We start from the raw sequence: 24,671 nt of genomic DNA, 5'->3' as shown, positions 1-24,671 counted from the left end.
AGTCTGAGCATTTTTATCAGCTTTTGTAAGAAGACACATATGGAGCTGCGTGGCGTTGTGCCACTTGTACAACTGGCCCATCCTCAATAACCAGGAGAGCAACATTATGTAACTTTTTTTACCTTGAAATAACAGCTTCACAATCTTGAGACACTATTGCAGACCTGGGATTTGTACACACACTCACACTTAGAATTGTGGCATACAAAATGCCAATTTCAACAAAATGTTGCTTTAACATGATGAACAGACAATTAAAGTGAAGACCATAGTGATGTTTTCTTTAATATGGCTGCTATCACGTGTGAAGTCTGGACCAGTCGCAACAGGCTATTTTACGCTGACCACAGTCTTAAACATCTGTAAATATGAGGCCCATTCAAAATGTGATTCCTTGCATCATGCCAGAGATGTAGAGAGGGGGCGGGGACAGGACTAGATGAATGTGGAGACAGATAGAAAGAGCCTCAGAGCAGAAAGAGGAATCAATAAAGTGGAGTGAATATGCAGAGACGGAGGTTCATCCTGACCGCCCGTGTCATAGGTAGAGGTGGGATTCATCTGTTTTCCTGGAATCATCTGTCATTGTCCTGACATGGGGCGCTAACAGAGCTACACACACACACGCACACACACACACACGCACACACACAAACACAGCTAAATGACATGTAAAGTTGCATAAACCATCCTACTTCATTTATTCTGTCTTTTAGTGTGTGTGTGTGTGTGTGTGTGTGTGTGTGTGTGTGTGAACTTGTAATTGTATGAGGGTTGTTGTGCTAAACGCCAGATGGGTAAGCGGGCTAGCACGCACACACGCACGTGCACGGCACACATATGGTACAAGCTGTATGTGCAGGTGTGTGATGAGAAATCTGTTTTGATCTGTTTGGGTAGTTATGCGTCCCCCTCTCCTCCTAAGGTTACTCTCTTTTTCTCACACACACACACACACACACACACACACACACACACACACACACACAAACACACGCGCACACACCTGTGGACCAGCGGGTTTGCTGACAGGTGTCATCAGTCCTCCTTCATGATTATCTGTAGACTGACTCCATACTGACTCCGAGGCTGTGATACAGATGTCACATCAGCTGTCATTTAGCAGCACTTAGTGACACACACTGACACAGGCGGGGGCGGCTCGGCAAGAATTAAACCGCACACACATTTCTGCGCAGGGTGGGGAGGAAATATGAGGTTGAACCACGGCTGCAAATTCAGCCCACTCGTGACGAGCCGCATATGTGTATCTGGTGGTGTTTACTTATAAATGCTGTTGAATATGTCTCATGAGTGATGTCTAGCGTTTTGAGTCGGACTCATTATCATTGCAATGTTGGATTTACCCCATGTTTCATCATAATTCATTGCTGCTGCAGATCTGCTCTGAATAAAAGCACACTAGTATCATATACAGTGCTAGCTAGTACAGATCATCATCCAGTCATAGGGGGGAAAAAAGGCTTCGTCTTATTTAAACCATTCATAGTTGTCCTGGGCTAGTATCAGAGGGAACTCATTTTGGTGGAACATTTGCACATGGGGGGTGGAGAGCTGGTGATAAGACAGCAACATAAAACAGCAGAAGACATCTGTCTACCATGGCCTTGTTCAAACTGCCAACCCAAATCTGTTTTTTGGAATATCCAGATTGTATTAAGGTTGATTTTAGAAAGTCTTGACAGCAAAAATGCCAAATCAGATCCAGATCACAGTTTGGGATGGTCAGGATTGGTGTGACCTCTCTGGCCACTCAAAGTCGATATCAAAGTCTATTTTGCGTCACTGGGTTCCCAACACATCACACACACGGACCATGGAGTGACACTCCCAAATCCAAATCCAGGTTGCCATTTTCAGCGTGTAGGTTGCTGGTTCACAGGTTGTTGTTGTGTCACTTGATGATGGAGGAATTCAAAAACAGTGATGCGCAGATAGTGGAAGGGAGCAGAATTCTGACTGAAATGATCTGCAAGTGACGGGCATCTTACCTAAAGCCTGCTTCCTGTGAGTCAGACTGAAAACACACAAATGATTCCTAGTAAAGGAGGCAGATCTTTGTCTTACCATGTAATTAGAGCCTGTGTGTGTGTATGTGTGTGTGTGTGTGTGTGCATGTGTGTATGAATGTGCACACCATTCGGAAATCTGGGTCAGCCAGCTATGAGCTGGTAACTCATTCAGGGAGAAGAGTCCATCCCCAGGCTGCCCACTTTTACTGCATGTGTGCGCACACACACACACATACACACTTTATTATCCTTCACTACCTAGCAACTGCATTTGTCCAAAACTAAACAGGAAATGCTGAGGATGCGAGCACTCTGGGGTTGCTGTGGAAACAAGATGCTGTGGATGCTGATGTAACTGGTTAGATGTTTGTGACCTGTCTGCTCTCATGTTGCTTCAAGACGAAGTCTGACATTTTCTGTTGTCTCATGGGCAGAACAACCGTGAGAGGAACAATACCGATAGCAATTTGATCCACCTGACAAGTATCGTCTGTGTAGATAAAGTCATATCTTATTCCTGTGGAGCTCCTTTTGCCATGCACAGCTATTAACATCACATCAGTAAGCCACGCTGTTGCATTGGCTGCACATGTTCCTTCAATAGAACAAAGGAACTGACGTTTGTGAATACTCACTATTGAACCAAATGTAAATTAATATATGGCTGAAAATACACCCCTAGTTTAAGAGCGTAAGTTAACCCCTTTTTTGTCAAATGCACTTACACATTTTGGACTCCTTGTTCCATATTTTAAGTACTGGTAATGGAAAGTGGAGTTATTCCCAGAACACTGTGCAGCATTCTCCTAAACAACTGAAATGAATGGGGATGAGAAACGACCAAAAAAAATCCCAGTCTCAGAAAGCCCGGATATTGATTTGATGAAGTGTTATTTACACACTTGATGTGGGATTGATCTTGTGCCCTCACTTCAGATGAGGTGTGAGATGATGCGTTTCATTTAGCAGCTACAGTGAAGATTTTGTCTTTAAATGGTGTAAACAAAGTCTTCTTAAATCAAATTGGGATATCAGGGCTCCTGGAGACTTAGACCAGGCCAAAGGAGCTGTGTGGGGCCATTTTTTGGTTTAGGAGAATGCTGCAATGCTGATTAATATCTGCTCCACAGATATTTAGTGGACTATAATAGGTCACCAAGTTGTCCATCGGCATTGGAGTGATTTGTGGGTGAATTGCTCCTTTAAGCTTCCAGCAGAAGCACATGCACTGGTTGCTGCGTGCCACAGACATGGTCGAGATGTCAAAAAAAAGTATTGTTTCTCTGGTTTTCGCTTTTTAATGGGATTAATGGGAAGAATAGCAAATAATGTAAATGTTTTGTAAATGTAATGTTTTTTATTCAGATACGGTGGCTTGACACTTCTAAATAGCTGCCTCTCTTAAAATATCTTATTATGTTTACGTGTTTACTTATTGTATATTAAGTGGTACACTTTTATATTGTATTCTAACTTGGAGGATCTAAATATAAAGCGGACTGAATTTTTATTACTTAGAGAAACAGATGTATAGAAATGAAAAAGAAGCTTACAGGGTGCATGACTGTGTGTGCTAAGTCAAGAGATTGCAACAGTAATGCTGAGATGCAGTTGAAAAGGAAACACTTCTCTGGTTTGTCCTGTGCTTAGCTGTAAGTCATCAGACTTAGGGGCAAAGTCATAATACTGTGGCGTTGCACGGCGCAGAGATCAGAGTATGTGTTTTCAAAATGTCTTTTCTCCAACTTTCAAACATGCCAGGGAGATTGTCATCTCTGATCTCTGTCACCAGACCTTCAATACCATCCACTGTTTCTATGGCAACGAGGATTAAAGGCCAATTTCCTGCCACGAGCTTGACCTTTAAATGTCCTTTTGTGACCTTTCTCTGTTGTCAGCATCTGATCTCTGCTGGAGGGAAAGAGCCTAAAGTTTGTCTCAACTGAGCCATCTGTACTTTGTATTGAGCTGCTTCATATCAAATCACTTGATGTTTCTCACTTATTAATACTACATGCTGCACTGTATTTTTAAAGCTGCTCAGCTCAAACCCACATGCCGTGCTGTCCTCTTCTTATGAGACTTTTTCATTAAAACTGCATTTTAGATTTGTGCACGCACGAAGAACTCCAGAGGTTTCATTGCGTGTCATCTGGCTGTTTTGTACACACAATCCTTTTTCACTTTTTTTTTTTTTTTTTTTTTGTAAAAATCGCAGTTTGGGCCTCTTTATGGTTGGGTCAGACATCTTGATTTCTCTTTTTGTGGGTGTATGCATTTCTGTGTGCTACAGAAGTGTGTGTGTGCTCACTTGCTGTGTGTTAATGCGGCTGCAGCACTCACTTTATGAATTGTCAAAGGACCGCACCGCCGGTTTCTGCATATTTTAGACCACTGGCTGAATGTAGTAATGCAGGATCCAGCGGGAACACTTTGGAAAAACTTCCCTCAAATAGTGTGTGAACAGTCGATTGAAATGGTCCTTATTGCAGCTGCACAACCACATTCATATGATGATGTTATAACTTTGATCAAAAATGTATGAAGGCACGGAACCTGAAAGTTCTCACATAAAGCCAGCACTCTAATAATGGCCAATAAAAACTGAGCCAGGGGAGGAGGAAAGTAAGTGATCAGAACCTCCAGCACATTATAATGTCAGGTATGGAAATTCAGCAAATAATGTGAATATTTCCATCAGTTTAATATCATCACACCATGTGTTTCAACCTGCTGCTTTAAGTTCTCTTCATGCATAAATACTAAATTCTGATTGATAGTTCTTTGCCGTACTGTCTCAGTACTGAGCTACTTCTCAGCTTCATTTGAAGTGGAGGTGCACCGCTGGAAGGGTTTTATTATGAAACTACTACTACTGCAGTGAAAAAACAAGAAGGCGTCTTTTCTAAATTATGATCAAAATGCATATAAAACTAGGTGAATAATGTTCTATATATTTACTGCCTCAATAAAGGCCTCTGCTTCTATTGCAGAATTTCCAGATTCTCTCGTTCTCAGCTTTTCTCTGTTTTCATAACACCTTTATGTTTAGGCCAGGTGGTTTTCAGCTTGCGCTTTATAAAGATTTATCAGCATTTCTCAACAGATTCTAGTTCTTTATAAATCAAAGAAATACTGAGGGGATCATCGGAGAGGCAAAGGCTGAGATAACCTGTCTTTTAGTCCCTTGTGTGCTTCAAGCTTCAAAAACATTATCCTATAAACTCAATAGTGTCCTGTCCCAGTCAGTTTGTAATGTAGGCTCGCTTTGATTCTCAAGCCCAAACCAAGTTAATAATAAACCTTGTATTACAGTATAGAACTGTGTTCACAGTGTGGTACATTTCATGAATAATGATGTGAACCCCACGTGTAAAAGGAGTGAAAGATTGCCCCTTTAAAGGTCCATTATGTAGGGTCTAAGGCAGGACCGTGGAAGGTGCGGCCCGTGGGCCAAAGTTGTTTAGAGCAGTCATTGAACTTAACTTTAGATTACAAGCATAGTGTTTTTTAAAATATGTAAGGTCCCTAAATATTAATTATTTAATCTGGAAATCTGTCAGTCTATTAAAAGAATATGGGAGGTGCTGGGTTTTGGCTCATAGCTATCCCTGCAAGGGGAAAAGTTCGAGTTTGCCTGATTTGGTGGGATTGACGGGCACAAATGGACTATAATATATATTACTGAGCTTTTTAACCACCTGAAACTAAGAATCATTGTGTTTTCTTTACCTTAGAGTGAGACGGTTTTAAGCAGGTTGTAGCGCTCTGGTTTTTTTTGTTTTTTTTTAACTGAGGGTTATTCAGTTGGTTGCCAGCAGTAACCTCACACCCAGATGCCTCTAAATCCTGCACATTGGATCTTTAATTGATGTGTTAAAAATAGTCTGACTGATGGATGATGACACTAATCTATGTGTAAGTTCCATCTGTCTAATGGAAACCAGTAGCAGTCATCGTCTCGAACGTGCTAAACACAGGTATAGTCCTTTAAAATTACACCCTTGTTCCCTGTTGTCATGGTTATCTGTGGGCTGCTGCCACTCGGTGTACCTGCATAGAAATAGAAGAAGCAGATAGGATGGTTTCATTTAAATCTATATTTCTCAACTGTGTGTGTGACATTAACAGATGTTATCACAACAGAAAGGTCATGATGGGAGACGAATGGATGGACGGATGGACAGCTCTGTCCTCCTCCCCCCCATCACCCCTCAATCGATTATTTCTACAGCTGATTGGTCGAGTCTGGCTGAGCTGAGCGCTGCGAGCGTCTGCCCTGCCTGCTGTCTCTCATTATACACACCCAAAGGGGGAGGGCTATGACACACTCACAACACACCCACCCGCACCCAAACCCACACAGACACACACACACACACACACACACACTTTTCCTCATCTCCCTCGCTGTCCACACACACCGCGACATGCGCTCCGGTCTTGCTTACATCATCCATGCAGCAGAAACAGATCAGACACCCGTGCATACATGCTGGACTGTGCTCCTCTGGCTCTCAGATATACGGTGTGTGTGCTGCATGACACACGCGCGGTGACAAGCTGCACAGCCGAAGCCTACAGAGCAGACACACTCTCTTACACACACACACGCACTCACTGAAGACTGAATTTACAGGAGAGGGGAAGAATCGTTCTCTGAAGGAGTGAATAATCTTAAAGCGCTTGTTGCCAGAGGAGGAGAGAAACACCTGGAAGGAACATGTTCATTTCATGTTGTGAATAAGAGAAAGGAAAGGCAGCGAAACACTCCAACCCTCAGGTGTGGTTTTTTTTTTTTTATTTAACCCTCTGTCATTCTGTGGACATGAAGAAGGAGTTTGTGTGAGTAAACAAACAGACGCAAAAAAAAAAAAAAAAAAACCCTCTTCAGGTGTTTTCTGGCGTCTATGTGCCAAAGTGAGTGTGCGTTCAGGCGCACGGACCGTTCCGTATGCTTCAGATGGTTCGAACCCTAGCCCAGTTCAGCATCGCTCTGGAGGAAATGAACGAGAACGGGGAGAACACAGGAGATGAAGGAGGTGGAGGAGAGAGAGAAGGGGGAGAAGAAGTGGTGGACAGAGATGCTGTGGACCAGTTTAGGAGCAACAACAGGAACGGAAACTCTGGTGGGAATCTGAATGGCAATGGACTTTGTTCCGGAAGCCCCAACGGAGAGGTAGAAGAGTGTTTTCTCCTCTGTTTATGTTTGTGTGTGTGTGTGTGTGTGTGTGGGTGTGTGTGTGGCTGCCGTCTTGCACCTTCGCTGCATATCTAGGACATTATCACCTGCCTGTCCAAGTCAATTCAGATTTCACTCCATCCAGCCTCCTCTTTTCCTCTCTCACTCTCCTTCTCCCACTCCTGAGGATCCTGCTTCTCTTTGAATCATCCTACTTGTGCTTTTCTGTCATCACTACAGCCTACTCCTTGTTTTGAACATGTCCACCGTATCTCTTCCCGCAGATCCTCCTCTCTCTGTCTCTCTATAATAGAATTAGAGCGGAGTGAATCACACGATTAGCTCCCAACACTGTCACAAATACTCTCTGGAGTCTCACTCATAAAACCTGCACCCATCTTGGCGGTGTCTTTAGCGTTTTCCTCGCCTCATGTTCGAGTCGTGTCCGTTCGAGTGGGGGAGCATAATCAACAAACACGCCTTGGTTTACATCCAGACCTGTGTGGGGCCACAAACTCACACATACGGTAGACATAATGCAGCCGCCAGAGTTCTGCTAATCTTAACACCCAGTCTGTTAATCCACGCCAAGCGGTAGAGCGTGTTTGTACGTAGGAGGGAAATGTATGTAAGAGCAGGGCTGAGTTTTCTCTTCAGCACGGGTCAGGAGAGAGATGGTTGTTTTTTTCTTTTGTAGGAAAACATATACACAACACATGTACCTGTGGCAATGTTGGAGTTAAAGCTAAGCCTCCACTGCAGCAAGAGCAAAAGACTTTCTTTGGCGTCATAGTACTGTTCAAATAATTGTAGGACCTCAACCGTTGACTGTTTCCATAACTGATACATTTCTAGATTATTTTTTAGCGAGCAAGAAATTGTCAGGTGTCTCAAAAACAGAGATAACCAGGACATTTTTCTGCCATATCGTAAAATTGTTTGTAAACATGCAAATATATCACATGAGAACACCCAGAAATGATGATGGAAAATCACTTAAAGCGACAGTATGTGACTTATTTCTCTCGAACTCACAGCCTCTAAATCATGTTGGTGGCGCAGTGCTTTGTAACAGGGTGAATGATGTCTCTGTCTCAGCCCCCATCACTTGTTTCTGCATGTAACTTCAGTGAGCGGGTCAGATCTCAGCCTTACATACATGTTTACTTCAACATACTTCAACACATAACATCGTTATGACGTAATGAGTTTTGTTTGTAGTTAGCACCTACATTACGTCCGACAAACTGTTACAGACCTGAGATCTGTAATTATGACAGCGGTGTCGCACTCAGAAACTGTGGGGGCGCCAAATCACACAAAAGGCCAATTTTTACATAATGTTGTGTTAAATTATTTATTGGTTATCTGCATAATAACTATCTGACCGATTACAAACTACAAAACTATATTTATGATTATCCTTCTAGTTTGTTTCAGTGTGAGTTTCAGAGTTCTGCAGACATCGTCCGTCTGCCTTCTCTAAAACATAATTGAACTAGGGTTAGGGGGTTCTAGAAATCATGAATCATGTCATCCACAGACATTGTTGCGAGCAGTTTCATGTATCACCGGACAAGAGGAAATGCGTCTGCTCACAGATGAGAGGCTCGAACTCGAGACAGAATGGCGTTAATGTTAGTTAAGTGAGTTAGCTACCCTCTTGTCCCTGAGTAGGTGCTTACTTCAGCGCGGTGATATGGTTGGTGGGTGTCGTTCAGTAGAGAGAAAATAGTTCCCAAATGAATCTGATCACATCAAGGTCTGTGGCTTAACTTGAGTGACCAGGTCATGATTTATGGAAAGAAATTTTTCAAATGTGCATGTCATCAGGTTTCACAATGTTGCAGAGACTGTAGATTTCACATGGTGAAAATCTGTATGGATAAACAAAGGCACTAAGGATGAGATCGGAAATATGTATCTTCCATTTTGGGGCGAACTGCCCCTTTTAATATTGATTATTCTATGAACTGATAGTGTGAATGTTATGTGAGCCCCACGAGGAGCTGCTGAAAGGGATGAATATGATAACACGCTGGAGGGAAAAGGAATGAAGAGATGATTATGATGAAGGAGGAGTCGGGAGATGGATCAATAGCGAGCGTGCATATGTCTGGAGAGAGAATAGCTATCGATCAGAAGAGAGTAGGTCAGAGCTGACTGCGGCCTGCAAATGACAGTTAGGGAGTCCACAGACACTCTGACACACACGTGGTGTTGCTTACGATGAGGATTACATAAGCCTGCCGACAGGATGACACGCCTTCCTGTTTGAGGATTGCCACCTCAAAACATGACGTGAATATCAATGCGTTGTACAGTTCTGTGTGCATGAATAGAGGAAGAAGCAGATAAGTGGTGGCTCGAAGAGGCTGCCTGTTGCTGCTTTCGCCAGGCCTGTTGCCAGGGGATGCAGTCGTCTGTGAGGTGGGGGGTGGTGAAGGCGGCAGGGGTGGAGAGGCGTGACGACAGCGATGGGATGAGAGGAAAAGAGCTGCGGTTCTGACGCTGGTGCTTTTCATGAAATAACTTCAGCTCGGATCTGAAACAGCACGGTCCTGGAGGAGCAGAAGTCAGTAGTATGTCCTAAATGTTGTGCCGATGTTGAGGTGCACAAGGTATTTATAGCAAGAAGTCGCGTTAAAAATCACGTCATGATGTTTGCTTCCCCTTAATCGACCGTCCTGGTAGAAGGGTTACTGTCTTGTTCTGCCTGTTGTTTTATATTATTTGAGAAATAAACAAAAACTTTCTTTGAGTAATTTAAAGGAACAATTCCACATTTTTGATACGATTGCTACAAGTCAGGGCGGTTTACTGAATCCATTTTTGGATTTCGATTTAGATCCTCAACCATTAGTTGATTAGTTGATAAGTCAACTGGAAGACAATTAATTACCAAGCTCATTTGACGGTCAATTAATCGTTTCAGTCATTTTTCAAACAATAATATCAAACATTTGCTATTTCCAACAACATAAATGTGAGGATTTGCTGCTTTTCTTTGTCATTTCTGATAGTATATGTAGAGTAAATGTTGGCCTTTGAGCATCTTTCACTTTTAGTCTGGGTTTGTGATGTTTGGACAGCGCCAGGCTAGATGTTTCCTGCTGTTTCCAGTCTTTGTGCACCTAGACATGAGGGGCATCAGTATTCTCATCTACTCTCTGCTACTGCTCTCTAACTCTCTGCAAGAAAGTATTTCAAAAGAGACACAATTCCTTTTTTGACCTTTTTAAACAGGCTGCCAATATTGGTATAGTTTGTGTATCTGGAAGTCTGCACAAAAAAGTACAAGGCGATCTGTAAGTACATACTAGTCATGCAGCTATCTGTAATATGAGACGGATAATAAGAGACAGACGAGCGAAAATAAACAGCACCTTAACATTTTATGCAGCATTTTATACTTGTTTCTGAGCACCTGTATGCCGTACGAGGCTGTAAGCCAAACGGCTGCAGTCTTTACAGCCTTGCCCCCGCCGTTTTGATGGCGGCTGAGGTCACAGAGAGAAAGAAAGTGGCCTTACAAAAATATTTGATAGCTCAAAATTGAAAGCAGCTGCTGCACTTAGAACAGAACAATTGCAAACTTCAGTCCTTCGTCTGCAAAACACCACTTTACTCAATCGACTTTACAAAAGAGGCGCTGCATGAAAAGCTTTGGTTATTTTCTGTCCAATAATGAATACATGAAATTCGACTATTTGAACAGCTTGAATGGCCTTCGGTGTTTCTCGTGCCGCCATGCTCGGTCGCCAAAGAGTGGCCTTGTCAAACTGTCCAGAAGAAAAATCACAGGAATTGGTTTCATACAAATAAAGAATAAGCAGCAACAAGAAACTCTGTAGAAACCAAATGATATATAACACTGATTTCTTGCCTTGTCTGCTCTCGACTGTGGAGCTGTAACACACAACAGCACTGCTATCAAAGACACGCACAGCATATAGTGTGATAAACATCGTGAAACTAAAATATCGTCGAGTCAAGCAGACATTAACCGACTCTGGCGTACGCCGTCTTTACTGTCTGGCTGTAATGTTTGGCTGTGGATGTGAGGAATCAGTTACTTTATGGACCCCCTGTGACCACGCCATTATCAACACACCGGAGGGACACATGAGAACACGCTGTTCAGATCCCCTCTGGTGTTAATAAGCGACGAGCTGATTCCTGCGAACCATCTTGCCTCTGCTGTCACACCGGCTGTACCCCTGAATGAACCCTGAGCAGACGCTCTACACATTATGGCATGCTTGTGTGGGTGGTACCCAGATGAACAGGCCGGGATGTACAGACCTGTCTTTCTAAAAATGATCTTAGCTCGGCTGTTTTGGGCTGATTCAATTACGCAAACACATTCTTGCTCCTCAGACCGCATCATTCCTGACATCTGGATCAAAGTTATCCCATTACAAATTATTCATAGCTGCTGTATCAAGATCTGCCGCTCAGAAAAATAGGTCACTCCGGGGGTTTAAGAAGGATGTTTATAAACGGGCCTAAAATAATAGTTAGTCATGCTCAGTTGCAAGGATATTTAAACAACATTGTTTATTATGTGTTACATTGTACGTTAACCAAATGTATATAAGCAGGAGCTGCACAGAAAACAGTGATGTAATCATCAAAACTTATAAATTATACGTGTTTTCTACTTCTCATCGGTAACACTTAAACAAAAATAAGAAACGGACTGTAACAAATGTGTATCCTGTGAAATACTAACACTAAATGATAACACTCATAAATAAATGGCACATTTATAGCAAATTTAACTTGAGTTGATAGTCATTTCACAGTTTAAATCAGTGAAATGCTTTATAAACCATTTGTTCAGCAATTAGTTATTGGGTACTTGTAATACATGTTAGTTATTAGGTAATGAGGCATTTATGCATTTTGTATAAAATGCTTATTAACATTCATTTAGTGTATAATGATGTATGTATTAGCTTTATTAACTGTACTGCTTTAGATTCCGTAGCTTTTAAAAGGATGTTCTCAACTGCTGATAAATACAATTTAAAAAAAAAAACATAAAGATAAAAACTTCAGTTAATTAAACTAAAAAAATGTTCTCAATTCTTTTATAAACAGTTTGAGGAAACTCGTAATATTTTTTATTCTTTTTAAGCATCAAGATTATTATAAAATAACATCAAAACTTATTAATGTTAATAAACATCTCATAAGGGCTTATTACATGTTATATAAGTAATGTTCATTACAAGGAACATACGCTGAAGAGTTACCGGTGTAAAGTTGCATTTGATCTTTGTAATAAGTTTGTAAGTGGTTACAAAGGAAATGTAACCAAAGGCTGTTGACAGTTGTGTATCTGGACCGGACCAGGTGCAGCACTGACTGCAGTCGTCACCCTGCTGTATTCAGACCTGCTGAACATGTTGCACTTGAAGGCAACAACAGCGTGTTCCTGTCAGGGTTTGTCAGTAGTCAAGTAGTTGTTTTTTGTTTTTGTTCCCGGGGACAGAACTATGGCATGATGACAGTGACAGGAATAGTGTGGATAAACCTGGTCCTCCTCCTCCTTCTTCTTCTGCTGCCGCTGCTGCTGCTTGACCTCCACCAATGTGGATGATGATTGAACGCTGCTCAGAGGAACTGAAGCAGACGTTCCCGGGATCCTGCAGCAGCATCGTGTGCCTACTTGACTGCGTTATTGGGACACTAGCTGGCTCTTATTTTATTATTTTGTCCAGCTTTGTCCGTCATTTTTGATCAGTCACAGCAAAGTATTTACCGAAATAACTGATGTGAGCTGGCAACAGGGAGTCGTAACTAAAGCAAGCTGTTCACAAGAGGTTAGTCAAGCTTATTTATGAGACTCAGAGGTAAACAGTAAAAATTGTTACCCAAACTTTCCCCTGCAGATATCGTCACAGTGTACAGACCGACTTCCTGCTTTAACTTTGACCTGCAGTACTTGACAAAGTTGTTTGCACACAGAGTTTACCACTGTGATGAGGGATGAGTACCAACAGTTCAGGTGCGCTCACTTACGCACCTGAGATGTTGCCTCCAAATAAAATGGTTTAGAGAAACGTTTTAGATTTGTTATCCCTCTGAACCCCAAGCAGCTGTAATTGTGGGCTTGTTTTTCACTGCAGTATAAACCCAGCAGCTGATCAAATTTTAAACGTAAAACAAAGTGATTCTGATGAAATATCACTCTTGTAAGCTGAGATAGGAACGGAGAGCATTCCTTGCCACATGATTAGTTTGACATGATTCAGATATGTGAAAATCTGATTAGAATTTCTATTTTCACTGTTTGTGGTTGTGACATATTGTGTAATTTTGGTGATTTTTTTTTTTCTCCGTTCAGAGGGTTTGACAGCCAACAGCTTGCTCACATGATAACCCGTCTGATCGCTGGACACCTATTTTCTTGCTCTTACAGAAATAAGACTCGAGATGTGACAGATGGTATTCAGTTATCTTTTAAGAAAGTGAAAATCTTTGAACCCCGGAACTGAAAATAAGTCACTAGACTAGAGAACAATGAATGAGCAGTGGGTCGTGCTGTGTCACTCTAACACTCGGTCACAGTGTTGTTTTGTATGGATCCAGTTGAACTTCCAGGCCTGAGGACTGAGAGCGTCCTGACTCCAGCTTTGCTGTGGGAGACTGAACCTTCGCTGTGATCATTCAAGCCTTTCGGCTGGGGTTACTATGGTAACCCCTGCTAGCAAAAATGAAAGTAGCATTCTGAGAATTATCTTCACCATGTTCAGATGTGTGTGTAATCTAATAAAGACGAGCAGCACAGAACAGAGAGACATTCCTGTCTGCAGGGAAGTCCCCCTCTTGTTTTGTATCATCGTCTGACGTCATCGCTCTTGTTCTTGGGTCAGACGCTCGGCGTCATTATTGACCGGGCAGCCGTCTGAGGATCACAATCGTCGCCGTGCCGTGTGTGTGTTGATTTACCTACCTGCAGCTGTTTTACAGATGCCTGTTTGTTTGTCTGTGTCAGGTTGACATTACAATTATGAGTCCGGTTAGGTAAGAGATCAGATCTGCGCTCGTTAATTTGATCATCCTAAATGAGGTTTAATTTGTATGAGACATTCATGCAGAAGCAGCCATGTTGTTTGTGTGGTGTACAGTGTGTTGTGCGTCATCGAAGCAGCATCTGTCACTGCAGTTGTTGCTGCTGCCCGCTTGCTGTGCTACATATACTTTACATTACATGAATTGTGCAGAGAGAACAAGGAATAACTCGGCTAACTCTCACTGAGAAGCAGACTTGTAGTCACTGCTGCAGTTCCAACTACATTCAGCCCTGTAATTGTCTGCAGCTGCTCTCCATTTACTCCTGACAGCATCTTAACACCTTTTTCAACAAACTGACACATCTGTTGATAATAATGGGTGATTTGTTGATTGATTGTAGAGCTGAGACAATTTGTCAGACAGCAAATGCAGTGACAAACATTGTGACTGAGAATTTTAAGACACTCTCAAACACAAATGACAAACATTGTTATCATTATTATTAGTAGTAGTAGTAGTAGTGGTAGTATATTGTTATTATTTATATATTTATATTATTTGTATATATTTGTAGAACATAATGCAGAAAAGTGATTATTGGGATATTTTTATAATAATTAAACAGGCTTTGTGGAACTGTTGTACACTTATAAGAGCTGCTTCTCACCGTGACCCACCATGTATTGTGAAAAAGACCAGTGTCCCCATTCGGAGGATAATTGGAGAATATAAACAGATGATTTCTGCGGTGTTCGTGTGTTTCCCTCTTCAGCAATGCGTGTTCCAGTATTTACTCCTCACCATTGTGTGTGTGTGTCGGGGCAGAGTAGACTTGGACTGAATCCCTCGCTGTGTGAAGGAGCAAACGGTGTTGACTGAAGAGATTTGTCACTGGTGGCACATTAAAGCAGAAAAAAAAAAAACCCCAACAACGATGCCTCTCTGCACACTTTGACCCATTTTAAGACGTTTTCCACTCGCACTCACTCGGTGGCACTCACGCCGCATCTCACCCTGTGGTGGTACCCCACAGCCACCCCTGGGACCCCTCAAATGCCAAACACTAAACACAGCCTTTCTGGGAAGTCATTGTTACGGTTATTTATAGGGCTCGGTGGCGCTGGCGGAGGGGAGCAAGGGAAGAGAAGGGGAACAAAATCCTCCTCTGTATATTTTTGTGGCCTGTGTGTGTGAAAGACAAAGAGAGAGAGGGAGAGAGACATTGTGGTTGTAGAGTATATACACCATAGGGTCTCACTTGTGGCCTCCGGCTGATATTTATAAGTCCTGGGTACCGGAGTATTTTGGGAGTCTCCCTGGAGACCACTGAGATAATACGTCTGACTTGTTCCACGATCATTATACTCCCTTTTCTGTTTTCCCACCTCTCTCTCTCTCTCTTTCTTATAACCAGATAATCGGACAATTGGACAATTGGACTATTTAAGCTACTTCTGTGTAATTAAAACATATCAAAATATATCGTGGGCTGAATGTGTCTTAATCCATTGCAGAACTGATGGAAATAATTGTTTTTTCGCGTTGGGTTTCCGTCTTTCTCCTCGTTTTGTCGCGTCCTCCTTTTTTATTCGTCTCTCTCGCTCTCACTCGGTCCACGTCCTTCTCGGCCCCAGCGTGTTTGGGGTTTGTGTCGAAGGAGAGGCCCATTCACCTGCATCCATAAAACATGAGTCATTGTTAGGAGTGAATCGCTGAGTCACGCTTTGCTTCTGTGGACTTCCTGGCCTCGGTGACCTCTAATCCAGTCCCTGTGAGTGAGTGTGTTGTTGGTTAGAAAAGGGAGGTTTAAAATGTCAGGAAGGCAAGAGGCGACTGCTGAGTGTTTTTCAAAAGCTATTTTTAACCTAAGTACGCGTCGGCAGTGGAAAAAAAAATTGCCATATAAAGTTAGGTGTTAGTAATGTTTCTCTGATTGCTCATGCTCCACCGTCTCATTATCTGACTGCCGGGAATCTTGTATCAACATCAACAACTTGAAACGACGATGTTGTCACAATATTTGATTCCAGCAGCAGCTGCAGTTTTGAGTCATATGCTTGCAGCTCTCAGAGCAGCAGCGTCGACGTCCCTGTGTTGTAAGGAAGCCAAACGTCAGAAACGGGGGACTATTTGGGGGTTTTAAACTATGAACTTGGAACGAAAACCTGGTTCCAATAACATACGAGTGCACTTTCTTTGTGTCTCTGCGATTGTTAGTTTGAATCTGCCCTTCGATGCATCTACGTCGAGGGTTTCTCCCCTGGAGAGCCAAAACTAAACGGTGTGCCACGGGCCAAAAGCAAAACATCTGTTTTTTATTGCATTGTGTTGTTCAGATGAAAAGTGTACAAGTTACTGTAATTCAGTTCCTGGTGGCCTCCATCTGCATGTTTCTGATGTTTCCCTGCCCTGACACAGTGATCAGCTCGTCATCAAGTCATAATGATCCATTCATTTGAATCAGTTGTGTTGGAGCAATTAAATATCTAAACATGCAGGACAGGGAGGGGCCACGAGGAACAGGACTGAAGAACACTGCTGTAATTGACGTACTTACTGCAGACTCACTCTGCCCACTGCACTCACATTATGAGACGTAATTAATAATCGTTAGCAGCATAAACAGGGATTTGTATTGTTTCCAACTATTCCAGCTACCTTGTGAGTTATTGTCCATTTTTCTGTCAAGCAGCCTGATAGAGTCGCACTTGAAAATATGTTGTTGAAAATATGTTTGTTATTAATATTATTAATATTATTATAATTTATTATTTTTAATTTTTGTGTTAAAGGGATCGTCTTCTACGATGAAGGTGCAGACAGGACACGTAGAGAGGAAGTACACAGAGGCTCATGATGGGAATGGAATATGTTGCAGCTGTATGATATGATTCTAATCCCCTTGTGCTACCAGGACACCTCAGTGTTGTGCATTTGGAAAAGTGAACATTAAATCGCAACTGAATAATTAAATCAAGTGAGACCTCAACTGTGTGTCTGAAACTGAAGCTTGACATTTGGCTTTTTGTTCCTTACTAAACATTTTAAACTAGACTGAACTTCACTGAAGCTTTAAGGCCTTTTGAGGTTTTCTTAAGGACATAGTATACTATAACGAGGTTAATTCAATCCAGTTGACTTCATTCCACTCTGTGGGCCTATATTAAGAGTCATGAACATATTTTAATCACATTTCAGAGCATCGGACGTCAGTGGGAAATGCTTGGCAGAACAGACAAAAGCACAAAATCCAACGTGCATGCCAGACTTGTGTGTCTGTGTTTAAGTACTCACAGTAAAACATATGTGAGTGTGTGTGAGAAAAATAAATCTAAAAGCTGTGACGACTGATCTTCTTCTTGTTTCCTCCATCTTCACAGGACATGAGGAAACATGTGATGATGACCCTCCTGGACACGGAGCAGTCATATGTAGAGTCACTGCGCTCTCTTATTCAGGTAACACACACACACGCACACACAGAAAAACACAACTACACACACTCATACAGTTCACTGCAGATATTCTTACATCTCTAGTCTGATAAGTGAGTGGCGTTCTCACACACACACACACACACACACACACACACACGCACACACACACACACACACATACACACCCACACAGTCTTATAAAGTGTGGTGTCATCACCCACACATGCACAGAAACACACACACACACACACCATTGTGGATTCCCAGATTGCTGAGGACATGAATAACGAATGTAGGTAACAAAGGAGTTATGTAATCCACTTATTGTCATTCATCCTGTCAGGTTAATCTGCTGACACCATCACGTCTCACTGTCCTCTGCATTATCTGCCCCTCCCCACACACACACACACACACACACGCACACACACACACACACACACACACACACACACACACACACACACACACACACACACACTACCTCACCTATATCCTACACCTGTGTCAGCTCGAGCTGCTTACTAACCTTTACCCCAAATTTTAGCCGCATCCGAGGCTGTCACATTCACACACACTCCTCACCTTCCTCACCTGTGATCACCTGGTTTTGTAGCCTGTCGTCATGTGTTGTGTGTGGGCGAACAATGTGCATGCTTGCATAAGTTTGCACACACACACACACTGACTTTTCTGTGTGTGTGTGTGTGTGTGTGTGTGTGTGTGTGGCCACAAAGTGAGTAATCCTAGGCTGTGTTCCCATGGCGACACAGAGAAAGTAAGTGTTACCACAGTGACTGCAGTGAAGGAGGGTGTCAGATGAGGTTCAGCTGAGACAGCAGCTCCTCAGCAGCATGGCCCGAAGTTGAAATCCGACTCTTTTTTTAGGACTCTGGAAAGTTTCTGCAAGTAGACAGATTGAGTTTCTTTAGTCAGCTGAGGGTAGCACCAGATACCTGCTCTGAAGGGAAGAATTAACACAAGCTGCGCTAATGACTGTGTATGATAACCCTAACCCTAACTGCCAGGAGAACTATTGTGTGCTAACAAAACTAACCAAAATAAGATAAAGCTAGTAGAGTGCATACCTCTGCCAAGGCCCAACAGACCCCCTTTAATTCAGTCAGTGCTTAATTCAGTATCAAATAAATATTAGTCATCTGCTTGATCTTGATTTTGTTTGGATCTGCACTCATAGAATCAAATCAGCACTCATAAAATTTGGTCAAAGTTAGGTAAGTAAGTAATAATTAGATGAACGATGTGTAGACAGTCTGGGAATGAAACTCAGGTTAGCATCAGATAGAAAGCGTTTATATTTAGCAGTGTCCTTGACCTGTCTCAAAGACACGTTCAAGGGACCCCAGTGACATTAGTCGGTACAGTATGTGAGTCATGAGGGCTGACATACTTCAATCACACGGAATCACACGTGTGCAGCACAAGTTACCATGGTGATGTTCCCCAGTAAGGCTCGCTATGACATCGACACCTGAACTGAAGCTTTACAACCCCAAAAAATGTCAAAAGCGCTTTTTTCTAGAGCTCAGACTGGTGATTAGATAGATGACTAATTTGCTATTAGGGTGTTGGGTTCACCAAAATCATGCATCATCACTCATCATCTCTTTTTTTGCAAATTACCTCAGTTTCTTATCATTTATCAGTTCTAGTCCCATCTTTACGGTCACAGTTATATGAGAGACGAGACTTCTAGGCAGAGATTGAAAACAGTAATCATTAAAAACTCATTAAGAACAGTCCTCTCTTCATCAAACTCGGTGTGCTCCAGCTGATGAAAAAGCAGAAGGACTCCACTACACTCTGACGCTTCCCTGTGAGAGGATGTCAATGAAGTCAATGAGCTCTTATGTAACAAACTGTATTTCTAAGAAACATTTGTTGAGGGGAGTACAAGCTGAAATACTGCTTCTTTAAAAAAAAAAAAAAGAATACCTCTGGTCCCCTCTCTGTCCCAGCTCCCTTCAGCACAAATGTTTTAAACCAGCAAATTGGATTAGTCATCAAATGTGTCACAAAGTCGCACAGATGACTGGACTTTACATCTCTTGCAGCCTTCGAAGTCACATCTGTCTGAGTCCATTTTAGACTGTTAATTGAATCTCGAAATTTCGCTCAGCTTTAATGGATTGCAGTGTGTGTGTGTGTGTGTGTGTGTGTGCGTGCGTGCTTGCGTGCGTGCGTGTGCGTGTGTATGTCTGTGTGTGTGTGTCGGAGTTGAGCTCATAAGGACACCGCTTCCGCCAAATGTTCAAAAGCTGATGAGGTTACCTTGAGATGAAATTGGAATATAATTGTAAGGAGGAGAAGAACAGAAGGATAAAAGGTGCATGAAATCATATGCAGACAAAATGTACGTCAGATCGTTCAGAATGTAATTAGGAGCAGTTTGGAAATTCACGTTCACGTCAGCCTCCGAGTTGGCAATATCAGGGCGTCCTGACTTCTACAGTATATCACACTTAATGGGAAAAAATTCTCATTAAAGTGACGCCAGTCTGCCACCATAACTGAACAACACCCAAAATTAACACGACTGATAAAACACGAAGAGTTGTCATTTAAAAGAAACTAAACACTCATTTTTGCATTCATTTGTTAACAAACCGCAAAAACTCTACAAAATTGGTTGTAACACAAATGGAGTGTAAATGTGTAAATGTAGTAAAAGGAACACAGAAAAAAACCAATTCAATATTGATATCTGTCATTAAAACAAAGTCACTCACATTCAGAACATAATGAAAAATGCTCCAGTGAAATCAGTCCAATTCAACCAAATAGCCAAGAGGATAAAAACATGTAACACATAATGCAAAACGTTTGGCTATTTTGTAGTTAATCAAACATCCCTCACATCGATTCAAAAAGCACAAAAATCCAGCATTGTAATAAATCATTATGATAAAACGTGTGCATGCATGGGATTGTGGGTGTGTGCGAAAAACGTGACACATCGAGGGATTTCAGTCGGGAGTCAAGGTGACGCGGCCAAAGATAGAGATGTGTTGTTGTGTGTGTGCAGGGAGGATCGCTTTGCAACGAAAATATTTAACACATTTTTCTAATTATAGTAACATTTTGTAGCACAGGAGAGACAGTGGCTGGAAAAGTGACAACCTCCCTCCGGTGAAAACACATCTCTCCCTGACGTGCTCATGTCAGAAGCTATCACCCGAGGGAAATGGGACTGGGTGTAAATATACACAAGTGAAAATGTGACATGGATTGAGCCTGAAAGCTCATTCTTGATGTTTGAAATGGTAGTTTAGCAAAAATATTAAAGGAATAGTCCCAAATTTTGCTTAGATACCAGTGTCGTGTCTGTGCGCTAACTAATTGTCTAATTAGTGGTCTGTATCTTGTGTGTTTAATCTATTCTGCTTCCAGCCTTTGTGCTAAGCTAAGCCGATCGCCTTCTTCTCTTTAGGCATGCATGCACATAAGAGTGGTGTCAACAGATTTGATCTAATGCTCAGAGATAAAGTGGAAAATCTTACTACTTAAATGTTGACCTGGTTCTTTAACACACGGTCCACTCACCAGCGTCTTCTGGAGCTTTAAAGTTCTCCCAAAAACAAAAAAAACGATTTTGTTGATGGAAAGTCAGGTGAAGTTTCATAGTCCTCTAAACAGTGACGGAGCGTTCTTCTCCTAAACAGCTGAAGTAGACAGGGTCTTGTTTTAAACATACCTTTTATCCCAGTCTTCTGCGATCTCATATCTAGAATAAATTGCTTCTGACAGGCTCACACAGTTCCATCACTGCTTGGAGACATTTTGAGCTTATCTTGCACTCTAACCCAGTAATTAACTACTCGTCTTGTCCCCCCCAGGACTACATGCGTCCTCTCAAACAGCCTGACAGCGGATCCATAGTGGACCCTCTGCTGGTGGACGAGATGTTTTACCAGATCCCGGATATCCTGGAGCACCACGAGCACTTCCTGGAGCAAGTCGCCGGCTGCGTCGGCCAGTGGCACGACAGGCAGACCATCGGACACATCCTCATCCAATCAGTGAGTAAAGACGATGCTTGACATCTGTCCTCTCCTGCCGCTGAAGGTGGAAACCAACTCTTTTAGACTTCCGGAGGGTTACCATTGCAAGTTTGAATATTTCCGCTCTATATCCTGCACATGTGCACAGATAAAACACCAATTAGAAACATGTATACCTGTAAATGTGGTAGAGAAGAACACGATCACAGATACTGTTTACTGCAGAAAGCCACTGGTCAGATCTCTTGCTCTGCCGTGGCTTCTGTTTTGAAAACAGTAACGCTGTGGTGTGTGAGCGACGCTTGGGAAATAAACTCTGTGCTCTAATGCAACAGTATGAATTCTTTGAGTACATCCTCGAGCTAGAATGAGCCGGAACAGTAACTAATGAACGGATACCATACATGCCTGAAAGCACACTTCAGAAGATGGACTTTGCTTCTCTGGGACAGTTTTATTGTTTGGTGGTGTGTTTGTTTTTTATTATCGCTGCAGGATAAGACAAAAAGGATAATGTGATGTCCAGTACGGTTTCACAGGAGACAGTTTCTGTAAAACAGTGGCTCTAAAATTGTTTTTTTTCAGATTATGTTTTTTTTTTTTTTTTGATAAAGGCTGTTTTCTGTTTAAGTGAAGTTGCAGACATTGAAAAAAGAAAGACAGTTAAAGGATTACGTAAAACGTGACCTTTTTCTAAATTTAATTCCAAACCGTTATATAGATATATATAATAAAGATTTCTCATCAACTGTGGTGCAGCAGTAAAACAAAATTCTTTTAACTTTTATTTTAACTTTAGAGTTGGAGACCAGAATGGTGCATTCGAATTGGAGTCGGTGGTCTGAGTTTCTGGGTTCCCAGTTGGCACTTTTCAACTAGAAACCCCCCTGAAGTTGAATGTCAGAAATCCAAATCCTCAAAATCTAAGATGGTTGCTTCGTAAGTCAACAACTGTGAAAGCCGTAGATTATATTTTTTTTCACCACTTATTTGGGTCTCACTAAATCCATTCTGTTCAACTTCTGTGTCTTGGCATGTTGCGCACGATGCCGTGTAATGCCTTGTTACTCAACTGGTATTGTAAACATTCTCTAACCTGGATAGAACTGATATTCCAACTGTTGTACAAGAATGCAGATCTGATGTCATTCCCAGCTGCGACCTCCCACCTTCCAAGGAAAATTGAACGCTCCATAAAACATAGACAGAAGATTCTAGACAGCAAGAAACACAAACAGGAAGCTTGTATAAAAATGGTGATTAAAAGAAAGAAATTATGAATGAAATGAAAAATGATAAGTTAAAACAGATGAAACAACTCAAGAGATGGAAGTGAAACAAGATGCGATGAAAGACTTAAGTTGCTCTAAGCAGGAAAATGAGGTAAGATTGTTCCGCATGTGATTCCAGGTTGCAGGTGCGCAATGATAAAGTATAAATAAATGAATGAATAAATAGATGATAAAAAACATGGATAAAAGACAGAAAGAAAGAGATGTAAGGAGATGAAAAAAAAAAATCTTGATAGAACTAAATGTTACGTGTGCCTTACAGAGAGAGACACCGACCCAAACGTAGCATACAGCTGACTGTGTATCAACAGTGATGGAGGTAACATGTAGAGACAAAATGTATTAAACAGCATTACTGACAGCAGGAGCTGGACTGAAGGGACGCTGATTTAATAAGAGGAGATGGGTTATAGTTGGCGGCACTAGTTTAATATTTTGTTTTCCCGGTGACCTCTTCCCGACCCGTTTAAAACTTCCCATGCCCCAGGGGTTGCTCTCCCAACGTAGGCCCTTGAAAAAACAGCCCTCTGAAACATCTGAGTTAGACTAAATGTCAGGTTTCAGTCTTTGAGAATGAAAGGCCTTCTTGTCTCGGGCTTCTTAGGCAAACGTCTCGTCGGAAAAAAACTTTTTAGGAAACAGATTCCAGCGCTCTTTTCCCAGAATGCAGTGTGGCTGCAAGGCTTTGGTTTTTATAAAGTGTGGAAACACGCCCTCGCTCTCTTGCTATGTTAATGCTATTGTTGTCCCTCTCAGCGGCTCGCAGCGTGAATGGAACAGTTTCGCAAACTCTCACCGGGGACCAAAACTGTCACACGGGCGTAATGCAGGAAACTGCTAAGTGAATTACGAGCGGATGAAGCAGGTTGAGGAAAAGCTGCCGCACCAAACTATTGAATTAACTTTCTTCACAACACTTTAATACCTCCTGAGATCAATTCACCGATTCATTATACACCAGCTGTTACATATTGTATGTGAAGTGCATCATTTGAAGTAGCTGCAGGCAGAGAAGTGAGAGCAGGAGGCCTCCGCATGCGCCTCCCTCCCCCGACTCCCTCCTCCTCTCCGGCCCCGCTGCAGCTCTTAAAGCCGCAGCAGCTGCAGTGTGCTTCAGGCCTCGTTGGCGCAGTAGGCAGCGCGTCAGTCTCATAATCTGAAGGTCGTGAGTTCGAGCCTCACACGGGGCAGAGTCTTTTGCTCCGGCGTGTGCTGTGTAAACAGATGACAGTTCGGGGGATTTGCTGTGTCACGGGGGGGTTTTGGTTTGTGGTAGGCGAAGCTCTAAACACAGATTTGTCTCACAGGCAGCAGTTAAGACAAATCTGAAATCTGAATGACGTTTGTGTTTTCAGGCTTAAGTATAGATACACTGTAATCGTGTCTTCTGTTTTCTGTGCTCCATTATGACAAATGGTTTCATGGCTAATAGTTTCCCTCCCTCCTGCATTGCACATTTACCTTCTCTCAGTGCCTCAACTGTAACGTAGCTTATTCAGAGTGAAAACGAAGGCAGTTTGTTTTGGCATAAAAAAATAAACCAATGAAGATCTTTCTGTCTGGATTAAAATCTCTTTCCCAAGACTACAGAGTGCACAAGTATTCGACTTCACTTGAGTAAAGGTGCATGAGATACAGGAAGTGTTGTCGTGTGTGTATGAGTACAGTTACAGAATAGT

General features: G+C 42.2%; 1 protein-coding gene and 1 non-coding gene across 2 annotated transcripts in view; both read left to right on the top strand.

Moving 5' to 3' along the window:
* LOC119030385 (rho guanine nucleotide exchange factor 17-like) overlaps positions 1 to 24,671 on the top strand; it is a 70,554-nt gene that overhangs the window by 32,933 nt on the left and 12,950 nt on the right. The window contains exons 3-4 of the mRNA XM_037117924.1: positions 17,622 to 17,699; positions 21,536 to 21,718. Of these exons, the coding sequence (XP_036973819.1) occupies positions 17,622 to 17,699; positions 21,536 to 21,718 (261 nt within the window). The remainder of the gene's footprint in view (positions 1 to 17,621; positions 17,700 to 21,535; positions 21,719 to 24,671) is intronic.
* On the top strand, positions 24,110 to 24,182 carry trnam-cau. Its single transcript has one exon. It is a non-coding gene; the product is annotated as a tRNA-Met (tRNA).

The sequence above is a fragment of the Acanthopagrus latus genome, chromosome 2 (assembly GCF_904848185.1).
Source record: "Acanthopagrus latus isolate v.2019 chromosome 2, fAcaLat1.1, whole genome shotgun sequence".
Lineage (NCBI taxonomy): Eukaryota > Metazoa > Chordata > Actinopteri > Spariformes > Sparidae > Acanthopagrus > Acanthopagrus latus.
Note: the sequence above shows the minus strand (reverse complement) of the source record. Positions and strands in the feature narration are given on the sequence as shown.